Source organism: Pygocentrus nattereri, chromosome 23 (genome assembly GCF_015220715.1).
Source record: "Pygocentrus nattereri isolate fPygNat1 chromosome 23, fPygNat1.pri, whole genome shotgun sequence".
NCBI classification, from domain to species: Eukaryota; Metazoa; Chordata; class Actinopteri; order Characiformes; family Serrasalmidae; genus Pygocentrus; species Pygocentrus nattereri.
In genome coordinates, this window is record NC_051233.1 from 8670052 (window position 1) to 8697828 (window position 27777).

General features: G+C 40.8%; 4 protein-coding genes across 7 annotated transcripts in view; 3 read left to right on the forward strand and 1 right to left on the reverse strand.

The window, feature by feature from the left end:
- Positions 1-467: 467 nt before the first annotated feature.
- LOC108430444 (UDP-glucuronosyltransferase 2A1-like) lies at positions 468-17916 on the reverse strand. Of its 2 annotated transcripts, XM_037533471.1 has the most exons (7): positions 17830-17916; positions 7085-7691; positions 4442-4590; positions 3600-3731; positions 3030-3117; positions 1800-2019; positions 469-1205 (listed from the first exon to the last, which is right to left on the reverse strand). In XM_037533471.1, exons 2-7 carry the CDS (start codon positions 7689-7691, stop codon positions 923-925), a joined length of 1479 nt encoding a protein of 492 aa, XP_037389368.1. In that variant the 5' UTR covers positions 17830-17916; the 3' UTR covers positions 469-922. The 2 variants fall into 2 exon arrangements, with proteins under 2 accessions (XP_017558418.1, XP_037389368.1); XM_017702929.2 differs by lacking the exon at positions 17830-17916 and having other exon boundaries at positions 468-1205; positions 7085-7984.
- Positions 8752-23734, forward strand: LOC108430445 (UDP-glucuronosyltransferase 2C1-like). 2 transcript variants are annotated; one of them, XM_037533472.1, is made up of 7 exons: positions 8752-9674; positions 10812-10960; positions 11330-11461; positions 12097-12184; positions 12771-12990; positions 14767-15009; positions 23154-23734. In XM_037533472.1, the coding sequence occupies exons 1-7, from the start codon at positions 8957-8959 to the stop codon at positions 23191-23193; spliced, it is 1590 nt and encodes a 529-aa protein (XP_037389369.1). In that variant the 5' UTR covers positions 8752-8956; the 3' UTR covers positions 23194-23734. The 2 variants fall into 2 exon arrangements, with proteins under 2 accessions (XP_037389369.1, XP_017558419.2); XM_017702930.2 differs by lacking the exon at positions 23154-23734 and having other exon boundaries at positions 14767-15217.
- Positions 20295-23147, forward strand: LOC108430394 (UDP-glucuronosyltransferase 2A1-like). 2 transcript variants are annotated; one of them, XM_037533473.1, is made up of 5 exons: positions 20295-20379; positions 20703-20851; positions 20996-21060; positions 21952-22064; positions 22934-23147. In XM_037533473.1, coding segments are annotated over exons 2-5 (330 nt in total). In that variant the 5' UTR covers positions 20295-20379; positions 20703-20850; the 3' UTR covers positions 23085-23147. The 2 variants fall into 2 exon arrangements, with proteins under 2 accessions (XP_037389370.1, XP_037389371.1); XM_037533474.1 differs by having other exon boundaries at positions 20313-20383.
- Positions 23735-25989: 2255 nt separating the features above from the next.
- LOC108430447 (UDP-glucuronosyltransferase 2C1-like) overlaps positions 25990-27777 on the forward strand; it is a 42312-nt gene continuing 40524 nt past the window's right edge. Inside the window, exon 1 of the mRNA XM_017702938.2 lies at positions 25990-26804. Within this exon, the coding sequence (XP_017558427.2) occupies positions 26078-26804 (727 nt within the window). The 5' untranslated portion in view covers positions 25990-26077. The remainder of the gene's footprint in view (positions 26805-27777) is intronic.

Below are 27777 nucleotides of genomic sequence, written 5' to 3' on the forward strand. Positions count from 1 at the left end.
TTAAAACAGTTCTGAACAAAAAAGACAGACCAAAGAATATGATCAATAATTACAATTTTTAAATTCAAGAACAGGTTGCTAAATATTTTAAGATACCGAGCAGGCCTGCTAATCACCCCATTTTTTGAATTTGCAAAACTGTTCGCTCAAGAGTTGCTAATCAGTAATTCTAGCTAAAATCATTTGTAGAAGATAAAGGATCAATTTAGAAGCTGAATTATTTCAAATTTATTAAAAGAACACTTTCACTTTAAAGTCTTAGTCAAGACCAGGACAAGACCAAGAGCAGATTAAGATTTTTTTTTTTTCATCAAAATACTTTTTTTTTTTTTTTGCTTGCCGTTTAGTTAATTGTGCTTGTAGATAACTGTGTGTTCATTTTCATGACTTCTACATTATACTAATACATAATATTACATCTTTAAATTTATTTTTAATTATTTTGTAAAATGTATCATTAAATTATATATTGCCTAAAACATTATTAATCATTATTACAAGAGACATAGTTGTAGAATATTATTAATACTATGTTTTCACTTTATGATAAAAATGTATATTGTTTATGTTCATTTAACTTTAGGTGGTGATTCTGAATAGGTTTTAGAGAAGAAAGGAACAGCGAACAACTGAGGCTGTTTAATAATGTTTTAGGCAATATATAATTTAATGTTAAATTTTACAGAATATATTTAAAAATGTAGTATCATGTATTAGTATAATGTAGAAGTTAGTATAATGAACACAATTATCTACACGCACAATTAACTATAAACTGCAAGCAAAAAAAAGTATTTTATTTTTGTATTTTGATAAAAATACAAAAAATCTTAATCTGGTCTTCATCTTGACTCAGACTTTAAACCCATGTGAAAATATCACAGTAGTCATTAACACAGTGATCTTCATTCAAATGAGTTATTCACTCTTTTTTGCTCTTTGCTGAGGTCCTTCTGCAACATTTACGGAAGAGCCAAGCACACGATTTCACAAAGATGAATGTGACCAGAGCGACTATGGACAGCAAAAAGGCAGCGACATCCAGGCAGTGGTACTGGTACCAAGTGAGGTCATGGGCCGCCACCCTCAGGTGCTTGGCCCCCTTGTTGCGCATCACAAACTCGATCCAGAAGACAGCCTGGTCCAGCGGTTTCATTGGCTGGTCATGGTGGATTCGGGAAAGCCTCATCATGTTCTCTTTGTACCTTAGAGATGAAATTAAGTCAAACTGTATATGAAGTGAACAGAGAGGTATTAAGCTTTTGCACCAGTTTTAGGGGCAAATCACATGCGTTTAGACTGGTGTTATGTACAAAACACAATCTTGAACATGCAGTTTATGGGTCAGAGTGTGGAAAAACACAAAACCTTTCTCTCATATGCATGTGCATTTGAAGGAAGGATAGACAAAAAATGGGTGGAGCTACTGAAACTACAGCTGGAGCCCACCCCAGCCACCATGGGGCAGAAGGCTGGACCAGGCACTTTCAATTTATGTCAAAAACTCTAAAACGACAAGAATGGAGATACAAAGTTTTTTCTTTTGCGACAGCTGTGATATATTACACTGCTGAGGTGGTTAAAATTAAAATTTCATAAATAGTATTCAAGGACATCTAAAGCCTCAAACCACTGTGTTTTTTTCTGCTAAAGGCATTTTTCAATTTTTGCCATGGAATATCATTTCATTTGCCTCCAACATGAGGGAGTTACAGTACTTACAAGTGTTCACTGAGCACTCTTAAAATAATCTCCATCGTAAGGCATCTGCGTTTAAAGAAAATACAAGATCAACTCACGAGGGATTGTTAATAACTTCGGTGAGAGCGTCCTTCAGGTCTTTGGTCTCCATTTTGTTGAATTCAAGCATGACAGCTGCTCCTTTGGTCTTCATGTGGAACAGATTGTCTGGCTGGTCACCAAACAGTGGAATGCCCACCATTGGGACACCATGGTAAATAGCTTCATATAGTCCATTAGTCCCACCATGACTGATGAAGGCCTTGGTTTTAGGATGTCCTATCAGAGACAAATCATTAGAAATCATCACTACAGCAAACTGGTATAGTATATATTAGGCTAAAAAGCGGTGTATATTAAGGCTCCATGGGCTTATTGAAATCAGCAATAACATCTATTTAAATGTTTTCTACATTCAGGAATGTACCGTAATACTGATCAACCAAACACTCTATCAGATACCAACGTAACTTCAAAATGAGTGAATATCTGCAAAACCCAATAAAGTTTATCTGTTTGAACATTAAATATCTTGTCTTTGTAGTGTATTCAATTGAATATAGGTTGAAAAGGATTTGCAAATCATCGTATTCTGTTTTTATTTATGTTTTACACAACGTCCCAACTTCACTGGAATTGGGGTTGTATATTGGAAACTCAGAATGTCTTCAATTATCTTATAATTATTATAGAGGCTTTTTCAATTTTTTACTTTTTATTTTAATAATAATAAGAAGAAAAGGAATTGTGTTTTAAGCTGTGCTGTGTAGGTTTTGGGGATTCGTAATTTGTAAATGTCTAACGGCATGTGACATGCGGAAGAAGATTTTGTAACATCGTTTGTGGTTTGGACCCCTTTCCGAAGTGATGAATCTGATGACTGTAAGCGCATTGAAAGAGAAATCAAATCAAACTCAGTCAAACCTTGGAGAAAGACGTGTCTTCTGAGGATGTGAGGGATTTATCTGCTATTCTCATCATATCTTTATCAGTATCATGTTAATTTTGCATTTGAAGCTGAAACATCAAGTAGGGTCTTCTTTTTGAGCCTGCGTGTGTGATTTTAGTAAGATGTATGACCCCCACAAAATCTGACCTGACACCTCTGACTTGTAAATTATTATTTCAGGGCGACTCACATATACACTATATTAGTAATGCTAATTTTTTCGCATTTAACAAAGAAAATCATGCATAGTGCAGTTTCAAAATCAGTATCGGTATCTGTAACAAGATTGTCATACTGGTTGGGTCTTAAAACACACTTAAATGACATAACTGTTCCTTACCTAGTAAGTCATTCTGGGGAATCCAGTCATAGAGTCTTGTGTTTGGAGCAAGAGTGTCTGGTTTCTCTCCTGTATACCGCCACAAGACCTGTCATTAAACAGAATTTAGAGAAATGACAAAAAGGAAAAAAACTAGTAAAGCTAATGAAGTAAAACATCACAAAAACGTCTCTTTTCCAATAAAGAATGTAAGATTAAACAACTCTACTACATGCAAGTGCTATGGATGGCACTTTCCTTACAGCAATTAATAAGACAGTATTGGTAGAGTGCGCTCCTCAAGTGGAATTAGATATTTTAAGGACAGGGCAAAGAACAGTACAATTAAACATTTCTGTTCTATTTATAGTTTTATGGAGAATAAACACCTGTCGGATTCAACATGAATCAGCCTCGTATCAAGATGGCTTGTAGACCTTGAGACGGCAGGAATATTGATTTTCTTTTTGCAGATATAAACATTTCATAGTGTAATCTCACCTGCCTTCCGCCCGGTGTGTGTGTGTGTGTGTGTGTGTGTGTGTGTGTGTGTGTGTGTGTGTGTGTGTGTGTGTGTGTGTGATCTCAGACCTTCTGTGGGATCTGCCCGAGTGCTGCAGCGATGGTGTTGGCTCTCTGTTTGGTGAGGTTCCTCACCATGGAGCCCAGGGAAAAGACCACAATACCATCATCCCCTGAGCTCTGAACAAACTCCTCCATCTCCTACAAAATCAAAAAGCAAAGACAGATTCATGTTAGTTCTATGATCATGTTCCTCAAAAAGCTGATTTAAATGCAACAGAAGTGAGCAGTGACATCCAACTGCAGCACCACAGACCAAGCCTCAGGCTGGGCTGAGGTTAGCCAGCTGGCTGACCAGCTATTTAATTTTAGCTGTCTGGCTAATATGTTGGTGAGGCAGCTCACATTAATGTTGGATTAAAGGTTTGTCAGCACAAATAAATGGTTTCAGAAAAGAATTTTCCTGAGTAGAAAAACAATCCTGTCCCAGACTGCAGATAAACTACAACCAGCAGATAAACAGTGTGAGGTAATAATAGTAAGGTTTAGGGTCAGGCACTAAACTAAACACATCTTCTAAGCCACTTCTCCTTCTGGGTCATGGGGGGGTGTTGGAGCTTCTCCCAGCAGTCATTGGGAAGAAGACAGATAGACAGACAGACACATTCACACCTAGGGGCAATTTAGCATGTCCCACTGGCCTAACTGCATGTCTTTGGACTGTGGGGGGAAACAGGGAAAACATGCAAACTCCACACAGAAAGGATCCTGGTCATCCAGCCAGGGAATCAAACCCAGGCCCTTCTTGCTGGGAGGCAACAGTGCTAGCCACCGCATCACCGTGCTGCCCTAAACCTTTAAAGCATGCAAACATTTGAAAGATGACCTGACAGCCATAACAGTGATCTTACTTTTGGAAGTGGCTTTGCGGGCTTGCAGTGCAGCCCCCCGACAAATTTGAAATTTGGAAGGAGTGGTCGTGGATACTCAAAGTCCCAATAAGTTCTGATTAACCAAATGTCCGCTTTTCCCAAAGTGTCACACAGCGTTGTGGGTTTGCCTGAGAAGAAAAGGAGCAAAGATGATAAAAGATCTCCTGCATAGTTACCTAACATTCTAACATATGTTAGAATGTTGGGGGGGCAGTCATGGGCTGGAGGTTAGGGAACCAGCCTTGTGACCGGAAGGTCACCGGTTTGATCCCCAGAGCCGACAGCACATGACTGAGGTGTCCTTGAGCAAAACACCTAACCCCCGGGTGCTGCGAATTGGGCTGCCCACTGCTCTGGGCAAGTGCACTCACTGCCCCCTTGTGTGTGTGCGTATGCATGCTCACTAATGAGTATGTGGTGTTTCACTTCATGGATGGTTTAAATACCGAGGTGAAATTTCCCCGTTCTGGGACTAATAAGGGTCACTTCATCTAAAATAATGTGGTTATTTTTTTCTGCTCCAAATTTCTGAGCACAGTGGCAGCAAATGAGGCTGAAATTCAAACTTTTTCGACACTAACATCAGCTACAAGCACAAAGTAAAATACTAAAAATAATGAAGGGAGGCACTCAAAAGAAAAGAAGTAATAAGAAGAGAATTAACCAGCAAGTAATTAACCTTGTTAATTACTAAACAGGGTTTTACAGCTTATTACTTGTTACTAAATAGAAAATAATATATATAATACTAAAAGTAAAAAATTAAGACAAAGTATAAATGGTATCCTTCACAAAAGTAACAATACAAGGAATTCTAAATAAATAAAAGCAAAAATATTTACACTGTAAGGGTATTTTACCCACATTTCACATAGAGAATTGCATATGAGGTACTGATTTATGTTACACATGGGATGGTGAGGAGTTAACAATATAAACATTATCAATAGAAAAGCAAATAATATTAACACTATAGAGATATTTTACAAGTATTCCACAAGGAGTATTGATTATATTAAACACAGGAAATGGTGAGGAGTTCCACAGTTTATGTTCTGTAGGTGTGTGAGGTCGAGTGGGGGGTTGGAGGGGGTTCTACTTGGAGCAGTGCTGGTTGTACAGTCTAACAGCAGCAGTAAGGAAAGATTTGCAATAGCCTCCTTCACACACTTGGAGTGAAGCAGCCGGTCACTGGAGGAGCTGCCCAGTGCTGCCAGAGTCTCATGCATGGGGTGGGAACTGTTCTCCAGCATGGATCTCCAGCTAGTCTGGCTAATACCCTCCTGTCTCCCACCGCTTGCACTGGGTCTAGGAGGCTTCCCAGGACAGAGCTGGCCTACTTAATGAGTCTGTCAAATCTCGTCCTGTCTGCAGTTGAGCTGCTGCTGCCCCAGTAGACCACTCCATAAAAGCTCATGCCACAACGGCATCTGGGAAGATCCTCAGGAGTGCCCCCTGCTTTCTAAACGACCAAGGACTCCTAAGCAGGTAGAGTCTGAGGTCATTTGGAGTGCATGTTATCAAACACGGAAATCATTTGTAGCTTGGTTACTGCTGTGTGAGCAACGTATAACAGCATGTTCTCTGACTGCTCTATGAAATCCATGTGGTCAGTGAGAGGCTCTTGTGTGGCAAAAGACTGAACAGTCTCTCCATACTGTATGTCAAAGAGATTCAAATGTATTTTTGTAATTGTGTGCATTCAATTGTAAGTCCATTAGCAAAGTTATGAGCTGTTGATTAAACAGCATCCCATCAGAAGCTTCCCCGAAATAACTCTCAAACGAACAAAACAACACCAAAGTTGGAATCCCATTGACAAGACAGGTGCAGGTTCTCCAGATTGTTTGCGCTTACACAACCGGGGCTCATAATAAGTATGAGTTGATCCGTTTTTCCATGTGCTGCTCTCATACAGAAGTTGAAGCAATATAAAAACTTGCCAGATAAGCACTTTCAGAATTCCATCACCACAATAAATTAGTCACAAAAGAGCAAGCACCGCTGGACAAAGTACACTACAGCATCAATGTAGGAAGCCACTGTGAATATAACAGTGCTCGTTTTTGAAGTTGATTATCACAGGCTGTTCAGGATGACCGCGTGGAAATGTGTTTCAGGACATGGCAAAATGAGGAGCTGACCACTTCACCAAATTTTGTTCACATCGTGCCAGATAACACTGTGATTCGATGTAAAAAGGCTCCAATTTTGACAAAAATGGGAGAAAATTGATAAACAAACACAGGAGCTGGACTTCACCTGATGCTACTAGCTGGAATATTAAGGGTTGAATTGTTGGCCAGGGATTAAGGGGTTTAGTCCTGGACTACCTTTTTCTTTCAGTAGATAATCCCCATCCACAATGCTGTGTAGTCCAAGACTAGACTTGATCTCTAGTATCTAGTAAAAACAAAACTGTGTCAGGTCCTACAAAAACGCACATGTTCATTCTTTCTGCAATTTAGGTCGTGCAAAGTCATTCATATAGTTGATCTGGATGAGGCCACTGAGGTGTTAGCTGGTGCTCATGGTTTGTCAGACCTTTGAACAATATGTGAATGAATTACAGTTTAAATCAGTGCATGTGCAAAAAGAAAAGAGGCCTTGGTGCTGCCTTACCTGTTATTTTGGTGTAATACTTATCAAACGTTATCATTTGCAGCTTGTACACTACTGTGAGAGCAACATACAACAGCACATTCTCTACCCGCTCTAAGAAGCTCATGTGGTCAGTGAGATGTCCTTGGGCAGCAACAGCGGGCACATACGACGGTGGTGTTGGCAACTGGCCGCATAATCTCTCAAAAGTGTATGCCACAGTCAGTCTATTAGACATCACCCGGGGGAGGCCGAGGGTCTCTGCCAGTAGATCACTGCATGGCATCAAAGGATCATACAGAAGTACATCAAAGTGTGATTCCCTGAGTGAAGCTATGAGCTCCTGATTGAGCAGCATCCCGTCACATATTGATTCCAGATAGCTTTGAATTTCAGACAATATGTTCCAAAACAACAACAAAGTCTGAATCCCAGGGACAGCCTCGTTAATCCAAACGTTAATATGGTTTTGCCACATGTTCTCTGCATCTTCCTTTTCCACGTTCACCTTAAAAACGGTGTATTTGAAGTTCTCCTTTCGCGTGTAGTTGACCGAATATGACGCTGAGTGAATGAGAACAGTCACACTGTGATTCCGAGCGACCAGCTCATCCACGATTACTCGCATGTTATACCAGTGGCTGAATTCACCGGGAAGAACCAGTATGTTACCACTGAGACTGACTTCAGAGCCGATTAGTAGCAAAGCCACCAACGGGAGAAGATGTCTGTATATCATGGTAGCGAACTAACTGACAGCTCCACTACTTGCTGGCTCTACATTACAGCCCTGAAAACCTCCTCACTGAACTCCGGTTTCAGTCACACTGAACTGGGACAAAGTGAGCAGGGCGGAGCTCCGTAAACAGGCTGATGTTGCGTATTCAGAGGTTTTCCGCGTTTCGCTCCTCCTCTTGCTCACAAACAGCCAACACCATTTCTAAGTCGATCTTTCAAATTTACCGAATATATTTGATGAAAGCAGCCGGTGTTGGACCGAGTTCTGTGACCGTCCACGGCGCTATTTCGCAGTTTTGGTTCACATGCACGAGCGTTTTACGCAGACTGCGTAAGCTACGCTGACGCGCTTTCGCTTCTCGTCCGGTTGCTTTCAGCAAGTCTAACGATGGGAAACACGCATATATTCGTGGGCAAAAATGTTTCATTACAAATTTTCCACATCTTTAAACGCCATATGAGCAAAGATAGACAATATCTACGCCAGACAACAGCAAGCTTTTTCGCTTGAAAAGGTAAAACGCCAGGCACAATAGCATTAAGGTGTGTCATTAGGCTACAGATGGGGGTCATAACAGCTTTTGGCTGATATGTTAAAAGATGCTTCGTCTCCTGAAAGGTTTTGGTAATTTTATTATTGCTTTTAATAGAGATACAGAGGAGTAATACATTCTCATACCAGATGATGGAATTGTGATTAATTTGCCAGGCCCTGTCTAATAAGTGTCCATCCTGTGGCGAAAGTGAGAAAGTTGATAAAGTCAGTTGTTGGTTTTCACACCATCTCTGTACTTCAGTAGGTTTCAAGCCTTTATAAATAACAACAACCGACTCCTCTGAATCATGTTCTACATTTTTTTAACAGTAGCCGCACTTTTCAGACGGTCCCTCACCCCCTTTCAGCGCCTGCTGCAGCGGCTCCGGCTGCTTTGATCAAATGTACTGGGGGAAATGGGAAGATCGGGAACTTTGACAGAATATAGTGATTGTACTTTGTTCTTCTGTTTCACCACAACTTAGAGATTTAAGGAAGTTGGTGGAGCTCCGCCTCGCTCCCTTTGTCCCAGTTCAGTGTGGCTGAAACCGGAGTTCAGTGAGGAGGTTTTCAGGGCGGTGGATCCAACAAGTAGTGGAGCTGTCACTTAGTTCGCTACCATGATATACAGGCATCTCCTCCCGTTGGTGGCTTTGCTACTAATCGGCTCTGAAATCAGTCTCAGTGGTAACATACTGGTTCTTCCCGGTGAATTCAGCCACTGGTACAACATGCGAGTAATCGTGGACGAGCTGGTCGCTCGGAATCACAGTGTAACTGTTCTCATTCACTCAGCATCGCCTTCGATCAACTTCAAGCAAAAGGAGAACTTCAAATACATTGTTTTTAAGGTCAGCATAGACAAACAGCATGCAGAGGTCTTGTGGCAGAACATGGTTAACGTTTCGTTGAACGACACCATGACCGGGATTGAGACTCTGTTGTTTTTCTGGAACATGCTGTCTGACTTTGAGGAATATCTCGGATCAATATGTGAAGGAATGCTGCTCAATCAGGAGCTCATAGCTTCACTCAGGGAATCACACTTTGATGTACTTCTATTTGATCCTGTGATGCCATGCAGTGATCTACTGGCAGAGACCCTCGGCCTCCCCCTGGTCATGTCTTTTAGACTGTCTTTCGGATACACTTTTGAGAGACTGTGCGGTCAGTTGCCAACTCCACCGTCATATGTGCCCGCTGCTGCCACCCAAGGGCATCTCAATGACCACATGAACTTCATAGAGCGGGTAGAGAATGTGCTGTTGTATGTTGCTGCCACAGCAGTAAGCAAACTGCAAATGATGATGTTTGATAAGTATTACACCAAAATTACAGGTAAGGCAGCACCAAGGCCTCTTTTCTTGTTTCTTTTCCTTTCTTGCATTTTTTTAGATGTCTGTGCTGACTCAAACCTTAATTAATTCACATATTATTATGTGTGACAAACCATGACCACCAACTGACACCTCAGTGCCCTCATCTGGATCAACTACATTAAGGACTTTCCATAACCTAACAAGAAAAGACAGAATATGTGAGTGTTTGTAGGCACAGACACAGACGGTGTCATTTTTGCTGGATAGAGATCAAGTCTAGTCTTGGACTACACAGCATTGTGAATGGGAAATATCTACTGAAAGAAAAAAGGTTGGGTTGGGATGGTGTAGTGGTTAACACCTCTGCCTTCTAGACTGGGGTTCAATCCCCACCTGGGCGAACATCCTACACTATACCAATAAGAGTCCTTGGGCAAGACTCCTAACACCGCCTTGGCCTGCCTGTGTAAAATGATCAAATTGTAAGTCGCTCTGGATAAGAGCGTCAGCCAAATGCCGTAAATGTAAAAACGTGGTCTAGGCTTAATCCCTGTCCAGGAAATCAACCCTTAATATACCAGCCAGTAAGCTTAGTCTCGCTCCTGTGTTTGGGGATGTCAGTTTTTAAGCTTTTGTCCAAATTGGAGCCTTTTCATATCTAATCACAGTGTTATCTGGCACGGTGTGAGCAAAATTTGGTAAACTGGTCAGCTCCCCATTTTGCCCAGTCCTGAGACGCTTTTCCCCAAAGTCATCCTGAACAACCTGTGATAATCAGCTTCAAAGGCGAGCAAGTTTAAATCATATTTGATCTTACAGTGTTCTTTGTCCAGCAGTGCTTGTTCTTTTCTGCCTAGTTTATTGGAGGTGTTAAGTGGTGCTTAAGTTTTAAAAGTGTTTATCATATATTAACTTTTTGTATAGCCCTAATTTCCATGTAAACAGGGCGCTTGGAAAAAATGGCCAGTACTCAACCATTATTCAGTTCATTACTGTTGAGACGTAATACTGTTTTATTTCTGTATTAACCAAAATAATGTTATATGATAGAAATGAAAACAGATTATGATATTTGCTACATTTTATGTGAAAAATTTAAGTAGCTATGCAGGAAACTGATCTAGTATCACATCATTATTGCTCCTTTACTTCATAGGCAAACCCAGAACAGTGTGTGACACTTTGGGAAAAGTGGACATCTGGTTAATCAGAACTTACTGGGACTTTGAGTATCCACGACCGCTCCTGCCGAGCTTGAAATTTGTTGGGGGGCTGCAGTGCAAGCCTGCGAAGCCACTTCCAAAAGTAAGATCACTCTTATGGCTGTCAGGACATCTTTTGAACTTTTGCATGCTTGAGTTACATGTCAACAATGAACACATAATTGGGGAAATGATTGAATGTACAAAGGAGGTACCTGACCCTAAACCTTACTGCAGATTATGAGTTTATCAGCTGGTACTGCAGAAAGCAAGTAAACAGTCTGGAACAGGACTGATGTTCTCCTCAGGAAAATTCCTTTCTGAATCCATTTATTTATGCTGACAAACTTTAAACCCAACATTAATGTGAGCTTCCTGACCAACACTTTAGCCGTACAGCTTACTTAAGTAGCTGGTCAGTCAGTTGGCTTACCTCGGCCCAGCCTGAGACTTGGTCTGTTTCATTGTGTAGGAGATGGAGGAGTTTGTTCAGAGCTCAGGGGATGATGGCATTGTGGTGTTTTCCTTGGGCTCCATGGTGAAGACCCTCTCCAAACAAAGAGCCAACACCATCGCTGCAGCACTCGGACAGATCCCACAAAAGGTCAGAGATTACACTATGAAATGCTTATATCTGCAAAAAGAAAATCAGCCATCTCAAGGTCTACAAGCCATCTTGATATGGGACTGATGGATGTTTAAATCAACTGTCGTTTGTTTTCCATAAAGATTAGACATGGACCAGGGGCCAAATTACAGAAACTTCTTAAGTCTGAAATCTTATCTGTTTAGTCACTATGACAACTTCAGTTAAGACTGAATTTAGGACAGAAGCTGTTATAGTTAAGTTCTTAATCTTATCCATTAACTGCAGATAAGAAAACAGTATTATAGAAAAACCCTAACTTAAGATTAGTTTCTGTAAGATTAAGATTTAATTTGTTGTAACATGAATTTGTGAAAAAATCTTATATTGACCTGTCAGATCTTAAGTTGAGACAAAAATATAGGAAGTTTCTGTAATACGGTCGCAGACAAGCAACCTCTACCTAAAACATCTCATTCTACTTGAGTGGTGCCCTCTATCAGTACTATCACCTTAAGTGCTGTAAGGAAAGTGCCATCCATAGCACTTGCATGTAGTAGAGTTGTTTAATCTTACATTCTTTATACAAAAAGAGTTTAACTTTACCATTTTTTCCTGTTTATCATTTCTCTGCATTTTATGTTTAATGACAGGTCTTGTGGCGGTATACGGGAGAGAAACCAGACACTCTTGCTCCAAACACAAGACTCTATGACTGGATTCCCCAGAATGATTTACTAGGTAAGGTAGAGTTCTGTCATTTAAGTGTGTTTTAGGGCCCAAAAGCCTGTAAAGCCTGTAAAGCGCCCTGTAAAGCCTGAAACAAGTCCCCATACATAATAGGTATAAGACAATCAAAAGCATTCTGTTTTCCAGTATTACTCAAACATTATCCGGTTCATTGCTGTTGTTATGTAATACTGATTTGTTCTTTATCAACCAAAATGATGTTATATGATAGAAATGAAACAGATTCTTTAGCGCCTTCCTGACTGATGTGCTTGTCGATTGACAATTGTCAAATATGACTTTCAGTACACAACTGTCAGTTTTCACTAAATATCTTAAATAATCAGCGTGATCAAGGCAGGGGAAATGTCTTAAATTGTATAAATGAAGAACAAGCTCTCTAAGCAAACAACATGAACTCTCATAAGAAAAAGGTTATCTTAGCATTCCTGAATGTGGCTTTTGTAGAAAACATTTAAATAGATGTTATCTCTGATTCCAGCAAATCCATTGAACCTTAATATACGCTGTTTTTTTGCCTAGTATTTACTACATCAGCTTGTTGTAGTGATGATTTCTAATGATTTGTCTCTGATAGGACATCCTAAAACCAAGGCCTTCATCAGTCATGGTGGGACTAATGGAATTTATGAAGCTATTTACCATGGTGTCCCAGTGGTGGGCATTCCACTGTTTGGTGACCAGTCAGACAATCTGTTCCACATGAAGACCAAAGGAGCAGCTGTCATGCTTGAATTCAACAAAATGGAGACCAAAGACCTGAAGGACGCTCTCACCGAAGTTATTAACAATCCCTCGTGAGTTGATCTTGTATTTTCCTTAAATGTAGATGCTTTGAGATGGAAAACTCCTGCAAGTTGACATTTCATAGCAAAAAGTTAAATACGTTTAGTAAAAGAACAGGCTGTAAAAGTCCTTGAACACTGTTTATGAAAATGTAATTTTATCCTCCTCAGCAATGCAACATATATGTCTGTGCCCTGCGGCCATCTACCGGGTTCAATGACAGCCGCGATAGCTGGCCAAGGGACGAGAAGCACAGCCACCAGAGACAGAGAGATAATGACGATGGCCACTAGAGTCACGAAAGCGGGATCCAAGCCCTGAACTCTGACACTAAGACTCTGTCTCCTGTTCCACAGTGAGGGTACTAGATTATAAATCATGTTTGATCCTGGCAGCCAAGCTGGGGAACAGGGGTGATGATGGAGAGGTGGAGCAACAGCAGCCATTAAGAAGATCAGAGGGGGGACAGCGAGAGGAGCCGAGAGGGACAGACAGTGCGATGCTTCGCCTCCCCATCACCACCCCCATTCCCCAACTCAGCTGGCCAGATTGAACGTGAGGTCCAGGCCAGCAATTTCGCTGTGGAACAGGAGGTGGTGGATTTAGGGCCTTGTGTCCCAACTTTGTGCTAGTTGTGGCTGTTGCTGTGGCCCCATCAAGGGTCATTGGGGCTCACTGGACGGGCACATGACACAATGTTTCACCCCATTTTTGATTGGAAAAGTTTGGGCCCCCTGCTTCAATGACATTTTGTCGATTTTCTAAATGAAAATAAGTTAACACATCCTCTACAGCAGGCATGTCCAGCAGGGGACCTTCTGGGCCAAGGTTCTATGGAGATTAACGTTTACCCACATCTAATGCTCTGAATTTAGTTCCTGAAGGTCTTGAATCAGGTGTGTTTAATACAGCAGGGTGCTGAAGTCTGCAGTAATTTGACCTACGAGGACTGGATCTTGACACGTGCTCTACAGAGAACACATTTTTGCACATTGTAATGCATAATCACTGGTTATTAGCTTATAGTAAATACAAACACATATAAACATAAAACGTGATCAGTGCAAAAGTAAAGGCACATACATTTTTGTTATTTTCCTAACTTCAACAAATAAGTAGTAAATGTGCATTATCATTTGCAGAAATAAATCCCATATTTAAATTTGTTTTCTGCACTGGCCACATGTATCGTTTAATGTTTTACAATATCATACAGTGTTAAAGTCAGGAAATAAACAGTTATTGTAAGTGGAGGATGTACTTTTCTGTAGAGGTATTGACAAAATACCAAAATCAACAAAATATGAAATGTCACACCTGTGACACTCAAGCTTTCTATAAAACTGCATGTACATCTGATCCTGAGAGCTGAAATAATGTAATTGGTAAATTTTCTTTCAGCTCACTTTCAAGGCTTGTGTCTCTTGTTTTTAAATGAATGGTTTCAACACCACATTGTTGTGATGATACTGCTAATAATGAATAGTATAATAAAATAGAATAATGTATAAAAAAACAGCTGCCACTATTTGCTCAATATTAAGTAGACCCTGCAGGATAACCAGCTACACGTTCAATAGATCTGCCCATTTTTTGCCTGATCTTCTTACATTTTGTCTGATCCTCCTTTAAATGCATATGCATATGACAGAGAGGCGCATTTTGTGTTTTTTCACACTCTGAACCTTAAACCCCCTGTTTAGGATTGTGTTTTGTGCATAACACCCTGTCAGAACGCAACTGATTTTCACTTCATATACACAGTTTAACTTAATTTCATCTCTCAGGTACAAAGAGAGCATCATGAGGCTTTCCCGAATCCACCATGATCAGCCGATGAAGCCGCTGGACGAGGCTGTCTTCTGGATCGAGTTTGTGATGCGCAACAAGGGGGCCAAGCACCTGAGGGTGGCAGCCCATGACCTCACTTGGTACCAGTACTACTGCCTGGATGTCGCTGCCTTTTTGCTGTCCATAGTCGCTCTGGTCACATTCATCTTTGTGAAATCGTGTGCTTGGCTCTTCCGTAAATGTTGCAGAAGGACCTCAGCAAAGAGCAAAAAAGAGTGAATAACTGAACGAACATCACTGTGTTAATGATTACTGTGATATTTTCACAAGAGTTTAAAGTCTGAAGTGCTGTATTTTACTGTGAATATCTCTGGTTTTAGTCCAAGGTTTCAACACTATGTAAAGTAATCAAATACATGTTTTATAAATCATTTTCACTATTCTCAACAGCACTCAAATGGATTTTATTCATACACTATATTGCCAAAAGTATTTGCCCATCTGCCTTCACACACATAGGAACTTGAGTTTTTTAATCCATATGGTTTAATATGTCGGCCCACCCTTTGCAGTTATAACAGATTCAGCTCTTCTGGGAAGGCTTTCCACAAGGGTTAGGAGTGTTTATGGGAATCTTTGACCTTTCTTCCAGAGGCGCAATTGTGAGGTCAGGCTCAGGCACTGATGTTGGACGAGAAGACCTGGCTCACAATCTCTTCGATTCATCCCAAATTCATCTCACTCATCCATGTCTTTATGGACCTTGCTTTGTGCACTGGGGCACAGCCATGTTGGAACAGGAAGGAGCCGTCCCTAAACTGTTCCCACAAAGTTGGGAGCATGAAATTGTCCAAAATCTCTTGGTGCTGAAGATTTAAGAGTTCCTTTCACTGGAACTAAGGGGGCGAGCCCAACTCCTGAAAAACAACCCCACACCATAATCCCCCCTCCACCAAACTTTACACTTGGCACAATGCAGTCAGACAAGTACCGTTCTTATTAAACCTAGACCCGTCCATCAGATTGCCAGATGGAGAAGCGTGATTCATCACTCCAGAGAAAAGAACTGCTTTAGAGTCCAGTGGTGGCACTTTACACCACTACAATCGATGCTTTGCATTCCACTTGGTGATGTAAGCTGCTTGAATGCAGCTGCTCAGCCATGGAAACCAATTCCATGAAGCTCTCTATGCTGTTCTTGAGCTAGTCTGGAGGTCTGTAGCGATTGACTCTGCAGAAAGTTGGTGACCTCTGTGCACTATGCGCTTCAGCATCCGCTGACCCCGCTCTGTCATTTTATGTGGCCTACCACTGTGGCCGAGTTGTCATTCCCAATCACTTCCACTTTGTTATAATACCACTGACAGTTGACTGTGGAATATTTAGTAGTGAGGAAATTTCACAACTGGACTTGTTGCACAGGTGGCGTCCTATCACTGTACCACGCTGGAATTCACTGAGCTCCTGAGAGCAAGCAAGCAAAATTTATTTGTATAGTGCTTTTTACAACAGGTGTTGTCACAAAGCAGCTTTACAGGACAATCAGTATTACAGAGAGAAAAGAAAAGAAAATCCGGGTCCGAGCCCCCATGAGCAAGCCAGCGGCAATTGTGGCAAGGAAATCTAAAAGAGGAGGAAACCTTGAGAGGAACCCAGACTCAGAAGGGGAACCCATCCTCCTCTGGTCGACACCGGACAGCAAACATTATTAGTATGAAGTATTATAGTACAAAGTGGGAAAAGAAAGATCTGAGGGTGAGGACTGCACAGCGTTGTAAAGCAAGAAGCTCAGTGGTGGTCAAGCCGGTCCAGAAGGCTGGTGAGCAGCGGCACTCAATCAAGGCAGAAGAGGCAACAGCATCAGATGCACAGGATGGGCAGCTGATCAGCTCGGCAGAGGAAGGAAAGAAAAACACAGAGTCAGTTCTGTACAGAGTGACTGACTACAGATTACAATATAGCAATATAGCAGAGCAGCAGAGACTCCAGCAGATCTAGATCTGACAGGGAAGACTAATCACCAAAGGCTCGACTCTACAAGTAAGTATTTAGCCTAGACTTAAAAACTGAGGCTGTGTCTGAGTCCCGAACATTAACAGGAAGATTATTCCAGAGCTGGGGGGCTTTGTATGAGAAAGCTCTCCCCCCGATGTAACTTTATTAATTCTAGGTACCAGTAGTAAGCCAGCACCTTGTGATCTAACTAGGCGTGATGGTTCATAGTGGGAGAGAAAAGCGACCCATTCTTTCACTAATGTTTGTAGAAGCAGTCTGCAGGCCTTGTACGGTGTTTTGAATAAAATAAAATTTTGATTATACAAATGTTAAAACAACTTATATTTTCGATTCTTTAGGACATTCTATGTATATTTCACGTGTCTAGTAGAAATGTCTGTTCTGTTTTATATATTTTGCTGTATAGTTGAAACTTGAATGACGACAAACCTAAAAACTGACGAAACAGGATGACACAGGACCACAAATCAGTTCTTAAAAGAGAGGAACAGTCTCTTACCATTACAAGCACAATTGATCTGTAGCATTATAAGCAACCTGCCTGATGCAGACGTGTAGGTCTGATGTCTCTGTCAGAGTTTAGACAGAATTTTGGACTGAATTTTCCTTTCAATACCAAATTTTATTCAGAATGCTCTGTATACCAGGAGCAATGAGGGGTGAATGGGGAGGACCCTCTGCTGTGAAAACAGTTCACACCTCTCCACAAAAAAAGCTGTACTGAAATAAAACTATAAAGTGCATCTACTGCAAAAAATGGTCACCAGTCTAAATAATAGGGTTGTAGTCAAGACCAGATTAAGAATTTTTTATAAATAAATAAATGAGATTAATTTGTCGTTAATTGTATGTTCATTATCATGACTTATACATTATATACAGTAATACATAATATTACATTTTATTATATATTTTGTGCAATATAACACTTAATATACAGCCTAACACATTTTTACTTATAATCTTGGTCAAACTTTGCATTGTAACTGGAAGCAGTGGGGAGGTTGTTCTCTAGCAATATTATCATCCACGATTACTCGCATGTTATACCAGTGGCTGAATTCACCGGGAAGAACCAGTATGTTACCACTGAGACTGACTTCAGAGCCGATTAGTAGCAAAGCCACCAACGGGAGGAGATGTCTGTATATCATGGTAGCGAACTAAGTGACAGCTCGACTACTTGTTGGTTGGATTTCAGCCACACTGAACTGGGACAAAGGGAGCGAGGCGGAGCTCCACCAACTTCCTTAAATCTCTAAGTTGTGGTGAAACAGAAGAACAAAGTACAATCACTATATTCTGTCAAAGTTCCCGATCTTCCCATTTCCCCCAGTACATTTGATCAAAGCAGCCGGAGCCGCTGCAGCAGACGCTGAAAGGGGGTGAGGGACCGTCTGAAAAGTGCGGCTACAGTTTTAAAACGTAAAACAATCACAGCGATAAGGAACCTGTTGGGGTTATTTGTGAAGATGGGAAAACTCTTGAAGTACAGAGATGATGTACAAATCATTGACTTTCTTTAATAGCTTCCTCACTTTTAAAAGATGGATATTTTAGCAGTTTAAACGTTCTGCACGCACATGTTAAAGATTTCTATAAGCAAAAATCACTACTGTGACACATCCATATGACGTACAGATCTAATGTCACGCGTAGTGTACAGATACACATATTATGTTTAGTCTTATGAGATATGCCTTGGATGTATTTTAATCAATTTTTAACCAATTCTTTAAAAAATAGTATGATATTTCACAATAATTATATTAACTAAAATTACTCTGAATGTTTAATAATGATTTTAATATTGGTTTATTTAATAATTAAAGGCCCCTATATGAAATGCCATCTGACAGTTTTCCAATATTTACTACTACTACTACTACTTCTACTACTAACAATAATTTACTACTGCTACTGCTACTACTACTGCTACTGCTACTACTACTGCTACTACTACTAATAATAATAATAATAATTTACTACCACTATTTCTACTTCTACTAATAATAATAATTTACTACAACTACTGCTACTGCAACTACTACTACTATTACTATTAATAATAATAATTTACTACAACTACTGCTACTGCAACTACTACTACTATTACTATTAATAATAATAATTTACTACTACTACTGTTACTACAACTACTACTACTACTACTAATAATAATAATAATTTACTACTTCTATGTATTTTTAAGAATATTTCTTTTCTTCACTATTATACCTGCCCAGTTGGTTAAATGCAACGTCTTTAGTTTTATTTACTTGTTGGTCAGTTGATTTAGTTATAGTTGAAAAGGTTTTAAGTTTTAAGTCTTTATATATAACACCAACAGGTTCCTTACAGCTGTGAATATTTTACGTTTTTAAACAGTAGCCGCACTTTTCCGACGGTCCTTGCTGCAAACATACTCGGCCAAATGGAAAGATCGGGATCTTTGTCAGAATATAATGACTGCAGTTTGTTCTCTGTTTCACCACAACTTAGAAAATGTAAAATCTTAGGACGTTGTTTGTTAAACAGTGCTGTAAACTGCGCTGCGTCGCTGATGCGCATGCGCAGATGCGTTGCTAGGATACAGACAGACGCGGCGGAGCGGAAGAACAAACGAAAGTGAAAGCTTCAATCTCTGTTTAAAAGGAGTAATAATAATAGCGCTACCCGGCCAAAATGTCCAGCCGTAGCACATATTTACATGCAGAGCTCTACATAAAACTGTGGGTAGGATATTTTACTACCTTCAGTTACACAGAGCTTCTTATTCTCCAGCTTCTTGTTCAAATTTTCCACCTTTTTCAAGCGTTCCACCTTAAATGGTGGAGCAGTTACATTCTGGTCCTTCAGCCCACTGAGGCATTCAGGCACTATTTAAGGTGGAACTCCTTATCGTGAAATATTACCAGCATTGATAGAATAATAATGTTGAGCTGAAATTCACTGCTTATTACATTGTTTACAAATCTTTTGGTAGAACAACATCAACTGTAATTAATCCTTGGCTATTATCTGCTGTTTTTAGCTATTTTCATTATTTTATGTATCGATGTAATGTATTAACAACTTCCCCCTACAGTAGTTGTGCTTACAGGATAATAATATTGCTAGAGCAATATTCTCATTCACTCAGCGTCATATTCGGTCAACTACACGCGAAAGGAGAACTTCAAATACACCGTTTTTAAGGTGAACGTGGAAAAGGAAGATGCAGAGAACATGTGGCAAAACCATATTAACGTTTGGATTAACGAGGCTGTCCCTGGGATTCAGACTTTGTTGTTGTTTTGGAACATATTGTCTGAAATTCAAAGCTATCTGGAATCAATATGTGACGGGATGCTGCTCAATCAAGAGCTCATAGCTTCACTCAGGGAATCACACTTTGATGTGCTTCTGTATGATCCCATGATGCCATGCAGTGATCTGTTGGGAGAGACCCTCGGGCTCCCCCAGGTGGTGTCTATAAGACTATCTGCGGCGTACAGTATGGAGAGACTGTGCGGTCAGTTGCCAACGCCACCGTCGTATGTGCCCGCTGCTGCCAGCCAAGGACATCTCACTGACCACATGAACTTCATAGAGTAGGTAGAGAACGTGCTGTTATACGTTGCTCACACGGCAATAATTCAACAGCAAATTATATTCATGTTGTTTATTACACAGACTAGTGGATAAGGGAGCAGCAGAGCCTCCTTTTATTTTTGAAATGTTTTACTTCGTGCTCGTAGCTCATGTTGGTGCTGAAAAAGTTTGAATGTCAGCACCATTTGCTGCTGTCTTCCAGTGTACTAGGAAATTAGGAGCAGAAAAAAATAGCCTCACTTTTCATTTTGTGTGAAACATTTAAGTTACTATGCAGGAAACTGATCTAGTATCACATCATCTTTGCTTCTTTACCACATAGGTAAACCCACAACAATGTGTGATGCTATGGGAAAAGCGGACATCTGGTTAATCAGAACTTACTGGGACTTTGAGTATCCACGACCGATCCTGCCGAGCTTCAAATTTGTCGGGGGGCTGCACTGCAAGCCTGCAAAGCCACTTCCAAAAGTAAGATCACTCTTATGGCTGTCAGGACGTCTTTTGAACGTTTGCATGCTTGACTTGCACATTAAGAGTTACCACATAATTGGGAAAATGATTGAATGTACAAAGGTTTAGAGCTAACTTAGGTCTTTTCCCTGGGCTCCATAGTGAAGGACCTCCCCAAAGAGAGAGCCAACACCATCGCTGCAGCACTCGGGCAGATCCCACAGAAGGTCTGAGACTACACTGTAATGTTCATATCTGCAAAGAGTAAATCAATATTCCAGACATCACAAAGTCTACAAGCCATCTTGATACAAGGCTGATTCATGTTGAGTCAGACTGGTGTTTATTCTCCATAAAAACTATTAATAGACTAGACAAACAGCCCTGCAGATACATGATTTTATTGTGTTGTTCTTTGCCCCTACCTATAAAATCTCTAGGTTAGTAGTGCGCTCTGTAAGTACTCCTTTCCTTGAATATTGCAAGCAAAGTGCCATCCATAGCACTTGCATGTAGTAAAGTTGTTCAATTTTATATTCTTTGTGGGGAAGAAAGTTTTGTGATGGTTTACTTCATCAGTTTTTTAATGACAGGTCTTGTGGCGGTATACAGGAGAGAAACCAGACACTTTTGCTCCAAACACAAGACTCTATGGTGTAGATATATGGTGTGCATGAACTGCTTCGAGTTGCCCTGTAATGCCTGAAATAATAACTTCAGAGGTTGGATTCATGGGGGTTTTTCAAACCACAACGTATGTCTTTACGTATTAATGTCACACAGGCAGGCTCAAAAAGAAAGTCAGGCTCAATGTTTGGGTCTCAAATGCAAAATCAACATTATGGAAGATGATAGTAGTAGATCATTCACTCACATCCTCAGCTGGCACATTCTTTGCCAAACTTTTATTGAGTTCTCTTTGAATAGTCCTTCAGTGGACTCTTTGGAAAGGGGTCTGAAACACAATGTTAGAAAATCTCACATGGAATTACACATTTACAATTACAATTTTGCTGTAACAGTGCAGTGCGTAACAGTGTGTAACAGTGCAGCCTTATCTGGTTCATTGCTGTCACAATACTGACTTGAATACTGGCATTCCATTGTTCATTGACCAGCCAGATAATCTGTTCCACATGAAAACCAAAGGAGCCGCTGTTTTGCTTGAAATGAACAAAATAGAGACCAAAGACCTGAAGGACGCTCTCACCGAAGTTATTACCAATCCATCGTAAGTTGATCTTGTATTTTCCTTAAACACAAATGCTTTAAGATGGAGATTATTTTAAGGGTGCTCAGTGTAAAATTAAAAGTACTGTAACTCCATGTTGGATGCAAATGAAATGTTGTTTCATGGTAAAAATTTAAGAAAATGCCTTTAGTAGAAAAAACAATGGTTTGAGGCTATAAAGGTCCTTGAATACTATTACAGTTAATATGTTTAACCGTATTTTCAATTAGCAAACTCGCATGCAAATGTTTGGGTGTGACTGCTTAAATGACATTTTCCTGGTTTTGTACATTAAAGTAAGTTCACACATCCTCTGCAGAGAACGCCTTTCTGCACAGTTTAATGCATAACCACTGATTATTCGCCAAATGAAACAAAAAGTATAAAATGTGGCATGTCCAAAAGTAAAGGCACCTAATATATATTGCATTTTTTTTTTACAATATGCTAACCTAAGTGAATAAGCAGAAATTGTGCACTAACATTTGCACTGTTAAGATTGTTTTTTGCACAGCCTCAGCAAATAAATAGTAAATGTACTTGAAAGTGTGTTCTCTGTAAAGGATCTGTTCACTTAAAAAATCAGCAAAGCATGTAAGCACAACAGGGACACCCACATTTTCGCATAAGACTGTATGTACATCTGATCCTGAGAGCTGAAATAATGTAATTAGTAAAATTTCTTCTAGTTGCTTAAAACAAAGTTGGCCAAGCAGAGTAACCAGTTGCACTTTTAATAGCTCCACCCGTTTATTGCCTGATAACACCCTGTCAAAACACATCTGATTTGCCCCTAAAACTGCCACAAAAAAGCTTAGTGCCTCTCTGTTCACTTCCTATACACAGTTTGACTTAACTTCATCTCTCAGGTACAAAGAGAGCATCATGAGGCTTTCCCGAATCCACCATGATCAGCCGATGAAGCCGCTGGACCAGGCTGTCTTCTGGATCGAGTTTGTGATGTGCAACAAGGGGGCCAAGCACCTGAGGGTGGCGGCCCATGACCTCACTTGGTACTAGTACCACTGCTTGGACATCGCTGCCTTTTTGCTGTCCATAGTCGCTCTGGTCACATTCATCTTTGTGTAAATGTTGCAGAAGGACCTCAGCAAAGAGCAAAAAAGAGTGAATAACTGAATGAACATCACTGTGTTAATGATTACTGTGATATTTTCACAAGAGTTTAAAGTCTAATATGCTGTATTATACTGTAAACGTACATTATTCGTGCCTCAGGTTTTTCACTGTGCGCCAGTCAACTTAAATCCTAGGTTCTCAGCGAGTCCAGCACAGTTTAATTACATGTTTTATAAATCATTTTCACTGTTCTTGACAAGACAAAAGGATTTTGTCCATATGTTGTACAGTGTTTTGTCCATCCATCCATTTTCTAAGCCGCTTCTCCGTCGCGGTGGGTGCTGGAGCCTATCCCAGCGGTCATCGGGCGGAAGGCAGGATACACCCTGGACAGGTCGCCAGTCCATAAATGAACTTTTGATTATGTAAACATCAAATCAGCTTAATGTTTAGATTCTTTAGGGCATTTTACATTTAAGTGAAAGCGTCTGCTCTGTTTTATGCATTTTTATAGATATACTGAATTGTAATGTGAGCTGCATAGTTGCAACTTGAATGACACAGAACCTAAAAACTGACAGAACCGAACAAAATATGACCCCAATTCCGTTTGTAAATGGGAGGAGTAGTAGAAGAACAAGATTTGTTTTCAACTTGGTTACAAGTTTAAGTTTAATAAAAAAAACTTGCTTTAAACACAGGTTTTTCTATATTGCATCGGTTCATAAACATAAACTAGCCAAAACAAATTTACTGTAAAATTAGTGTTTGTATAAATTCAGAATAAAAAGACATGCCAGTCACGACTGCATATGTGGACATATTTCTATATTGTGCTCTATTTAGACAAAGTTAGGTTAGTTCATCATTTATGTTGAACAGACTCTCCCAAAGTTTTACGCTGCTGCGCTGATGTTTGCTGGCACTGGGTCGGTATGACCAACAGGTCAAAACCAGCTCTAAAGAAAGTGACCGCTGGGCCCTGATTGGTGCTCTGGCTTTGCGCTTCTTTCATTTTGACATGTTACATTTTTATACTCACTGAAACCAAAAGGAACAACGTAGTTTGCATAATGTAGTGGAGTAAAAAGTAAGAGATTTGACTTTGAAATGTAGTGGAGTGAAAGTACAGAGTCACCAAAAATGGAAATACTTCACTAAAGTACAGATACTTGAAAAAAACTACTTAAGTACAGTAGACCACTGTAGTCGTACGTCATTCTGTAGTCCTTGTTGTAACCATATTAGGAACTCCGGGTCTAAGCCCCATTTCTCTATGGCCAGAATGAACAGGGTTTTTTGAAAAATCCTCTCTATCGCACCCTGTGTTAAATAAAAATATTCAGAACCCAACTTGTTTTGTCCTGTGTACATTTTTCTCCCGAATACAACCGGATCCTCCGAATGACGAGGTCGTAAAGAGTTATAATACTATAATACTATGCTATCTTACTGAAATGTTCTACTGCCACGCGTATTCCTGTAAACAAAACCTCTGAGTGGGATATTTTGATAGGCTAAAATTACTTATCAAAAATACTGCCTGTCTTAAAACTATGAGGCTAAATTTAGCTTCCTTTTTCGCCTTATGGTGCAGCAGCTGTGACTAGCCATCACAAATATGAGCAAACAAGACAAAAGACCGACCTGTCAGTTCTGTGAAACAGCAAAGATAAGTTAGTCACTCAGCTGTTAAGCTGAAATAGAGAAACCTCCTCATATCAGGCCTTTCAACCCTCCATGAAGCTGAAGTCAGCTTTTCACCGGCTGCTTGTTCGACTTTTCCCTTTACACCTTAGTTCAGAGCCTGACTGCAGCACCGTTTAAGGTGGAACGGGAAAAGTAGAACTGGCGAATGTCCTGAGAAAGCATCCTCACAAAAATGTTACCGACATTAAAATAATAATTAGGATATTCTCAGAGCCGAAATCAGAGCAGTGATATTAAGCGGGGTCACTGGATTAGCCTGAGTGGAGGTACATTAGTAGATCTTTTCAAATCAAGCTAAAAGGGAAGATCTATCATGTTTCACTGAGCATCAGATACAGAACAGAGAACTGCTGGGAAACCTGGTGATGTTGTTCTGACTCCTTCTGTCCTCAGTCTGTAAATGGGAATGTTTAAGGCCAAAACCTGCTTAAGGAGGCTGCCAGTCTAATGACGTGAATTCAGGGCACAGTAGCTTTAGCTCACATGTAGCAATATTCATATCTCAACTCATCTTTCAACAACCTGGTAATTCAGAGGATCCAGTGGTATTCCAGAGAAGAATGGTCACAGGACAAACCGTATCGGGTTCTGAACATTTGTGTTCGTCACTGGGCGCGACAGAGGCGATTTTTCAAAACCCCTCTTCATTCAGCCCACAGAGAAATGGAGCTTAGACCCGGAGTTCCTAATATGGTCAGAGGACCATGGCGCTGTCTACAAAATCACAACACTAGTGGTCTGTAACGAATGACCACTTTTTTTGCAGACGAAGCATTTCACACCAAACCGCTCTGAATGACTTTGTTTACATCTTGGCGATTGGCTTGCGGAGAAGTTTGGAAGCGTCGCTGGATTCCCGTTTAAGGAGGAACGGAAAACGGGAACAGGAAGCCCATTCAATGGTTAATGGCCGTGATCTTCCGGAAGAAAGGAAGAAAGGATGAGAAGAGAGAGAGAGAGAGAGAGAGAGAGAGATGAAGGAAGTGAAAGACTAAGAAAGTAGAAAGAGGTGACGAAAGTGAAAGACAGAAAGGGGAGAGAGAGAGAGGTGAAGTAAGTGAAAGACAGAAAGTAGGTAGAGAGAGAGAGAGAGAGAGAGAGAGAGAGAGAGAGGTGAAGTAAGTGAAAGACAGAAAGTAGGTAGGTAGAGAGAGAGAGAGAGAGAGAGAGAGAGAGAGAGAGAGAGAGAGAGAGCTGTAGAGAGTGGAAGTCTGAGAAAGTGGACAATGCGTGGTCCAGTGAATCCGCTCTTCCTCCACCTGGCGCTGGGGCTGGGGCTGGGGCTGCTCGGCTCGGCGCGGGGCGGTAAAGTGCTGGCGGTGCCCGGAGAGTACAGCCACTGGCTCAACATGCGAGTGATCCTGGAGGAGCTTCTGGAGAGAAACCACAGCGTCAGCGTGCTGGTCATGTCAGAGACGCCGTCCATTGAGCACGACAGCCGCTTCGACTTCATCGCCTTCGACGTTCCCATGAATTCCCAGGAAATCCACGCGATCTCCGAGGAGATGATCCACCTGTGGATGCACGAGGCGCACACGTCCTCCAGGCTTCAGATGATCCTCAAGATTACGGATTTAGCTCTGAGGCTCCAAGCGATCCAGAGAGTCGGCTGCGGGGCCATGCTGCGCAACCAGCAGCTGCTGACCACTCTGAAGGCGGCCCAGTTCGACATGCTGCTGTTTGACCCCATGATCACCTGCAGCGACCTGCTCGCAGAAAAGCTCCGAGTCCCCTTCGTCATCTCTATCAGATTGGCCTTGGGCTACACAATGGAGAGGATTTGTGGTCAGATGCCAACCCCACCGTCCTACGTGCCCATCTCTCCTGTCCAGCTCACGGACCACATGAGCTTCGCTGAGCGCACCTACAACGTGCTTTTGTATGGTTTCTACTCGGTGGTCTTCCAGATGTTCAGCAGAGGGAGCCTGAACGGGTTGTACAGTGAGTTGCTGGGTAAGTTGAACAAAATACCACAAGGTTGGGCAATATGGCAAAAAAGCCTAGCTTTAAAATCTTCCTCTGGTTTCTAGACTCTTCATACACTTAATCAGCTCCACTTACTATACAGGTGCACTTTGTAGTTCTACAGTTACAGACTGTAGTCCATCTGTTTCTCTGCCGACTTTGTTAGCCCCCTTTCAAAGGTTCAATCTAAAGAACACATGATTGAGTATTCATGGTTCTGTATAGAAGCACTGTCTTTACTAAAGAGCCCTTCAAGGACAATCTTTTTGAAGAGTGTACCAGCATAAGCCCCATGATCATCATAATCATAATTAATAACCAAAACATGTAAATTTGTCCCCTTTAGAATTATAAGGTTCTGTCTGCATTCTGAGCAGTTTTGAGATATTGAGATTCACAGATTCATCATTCCAAATAGCAAAGCTTAAATGACATGTCTATTTCATGCATATAATGACAGACATCCTAAATTTATTCTACATATATAACATCTAAAATCCTGTCAAATTTGTCTGTTTTTTTGGAACAGGTCAAATGCAGACAGAACCTTCTAATCCTAAGAACGTACAACAGCGATGGACAAATTTTTGAAGAGGAAAAATTCAGACTCTGAACTGGGCCCTGGACAAAATTCTAACCCAGAAGAAGAGCCTAGTATGAGTTGTGGTCAAAAGAAAGAAAAAGTTAAGCAGTTAAAGAAGTAGCTAAAATCCCTCTCTCAGACAGTACAATTGGCAGACGTATTGATGACATGCCTGCAGACATCGAAAATGTTGTTGTGGAAAAGATGCGCATCAGCGGGAAATTTGCATTGCAACATGATGAGTCTACAGACATTAGCGGACATGCTCAACTTTTGTGTTTTGTGGATGGAAACGCAATCAGAGAAAACTTTCTATTTTGCAAAGCACTGCCAGAAAAAGCAACAGGAGAAGAAATTTTTCGGGTCACATCAGAATAT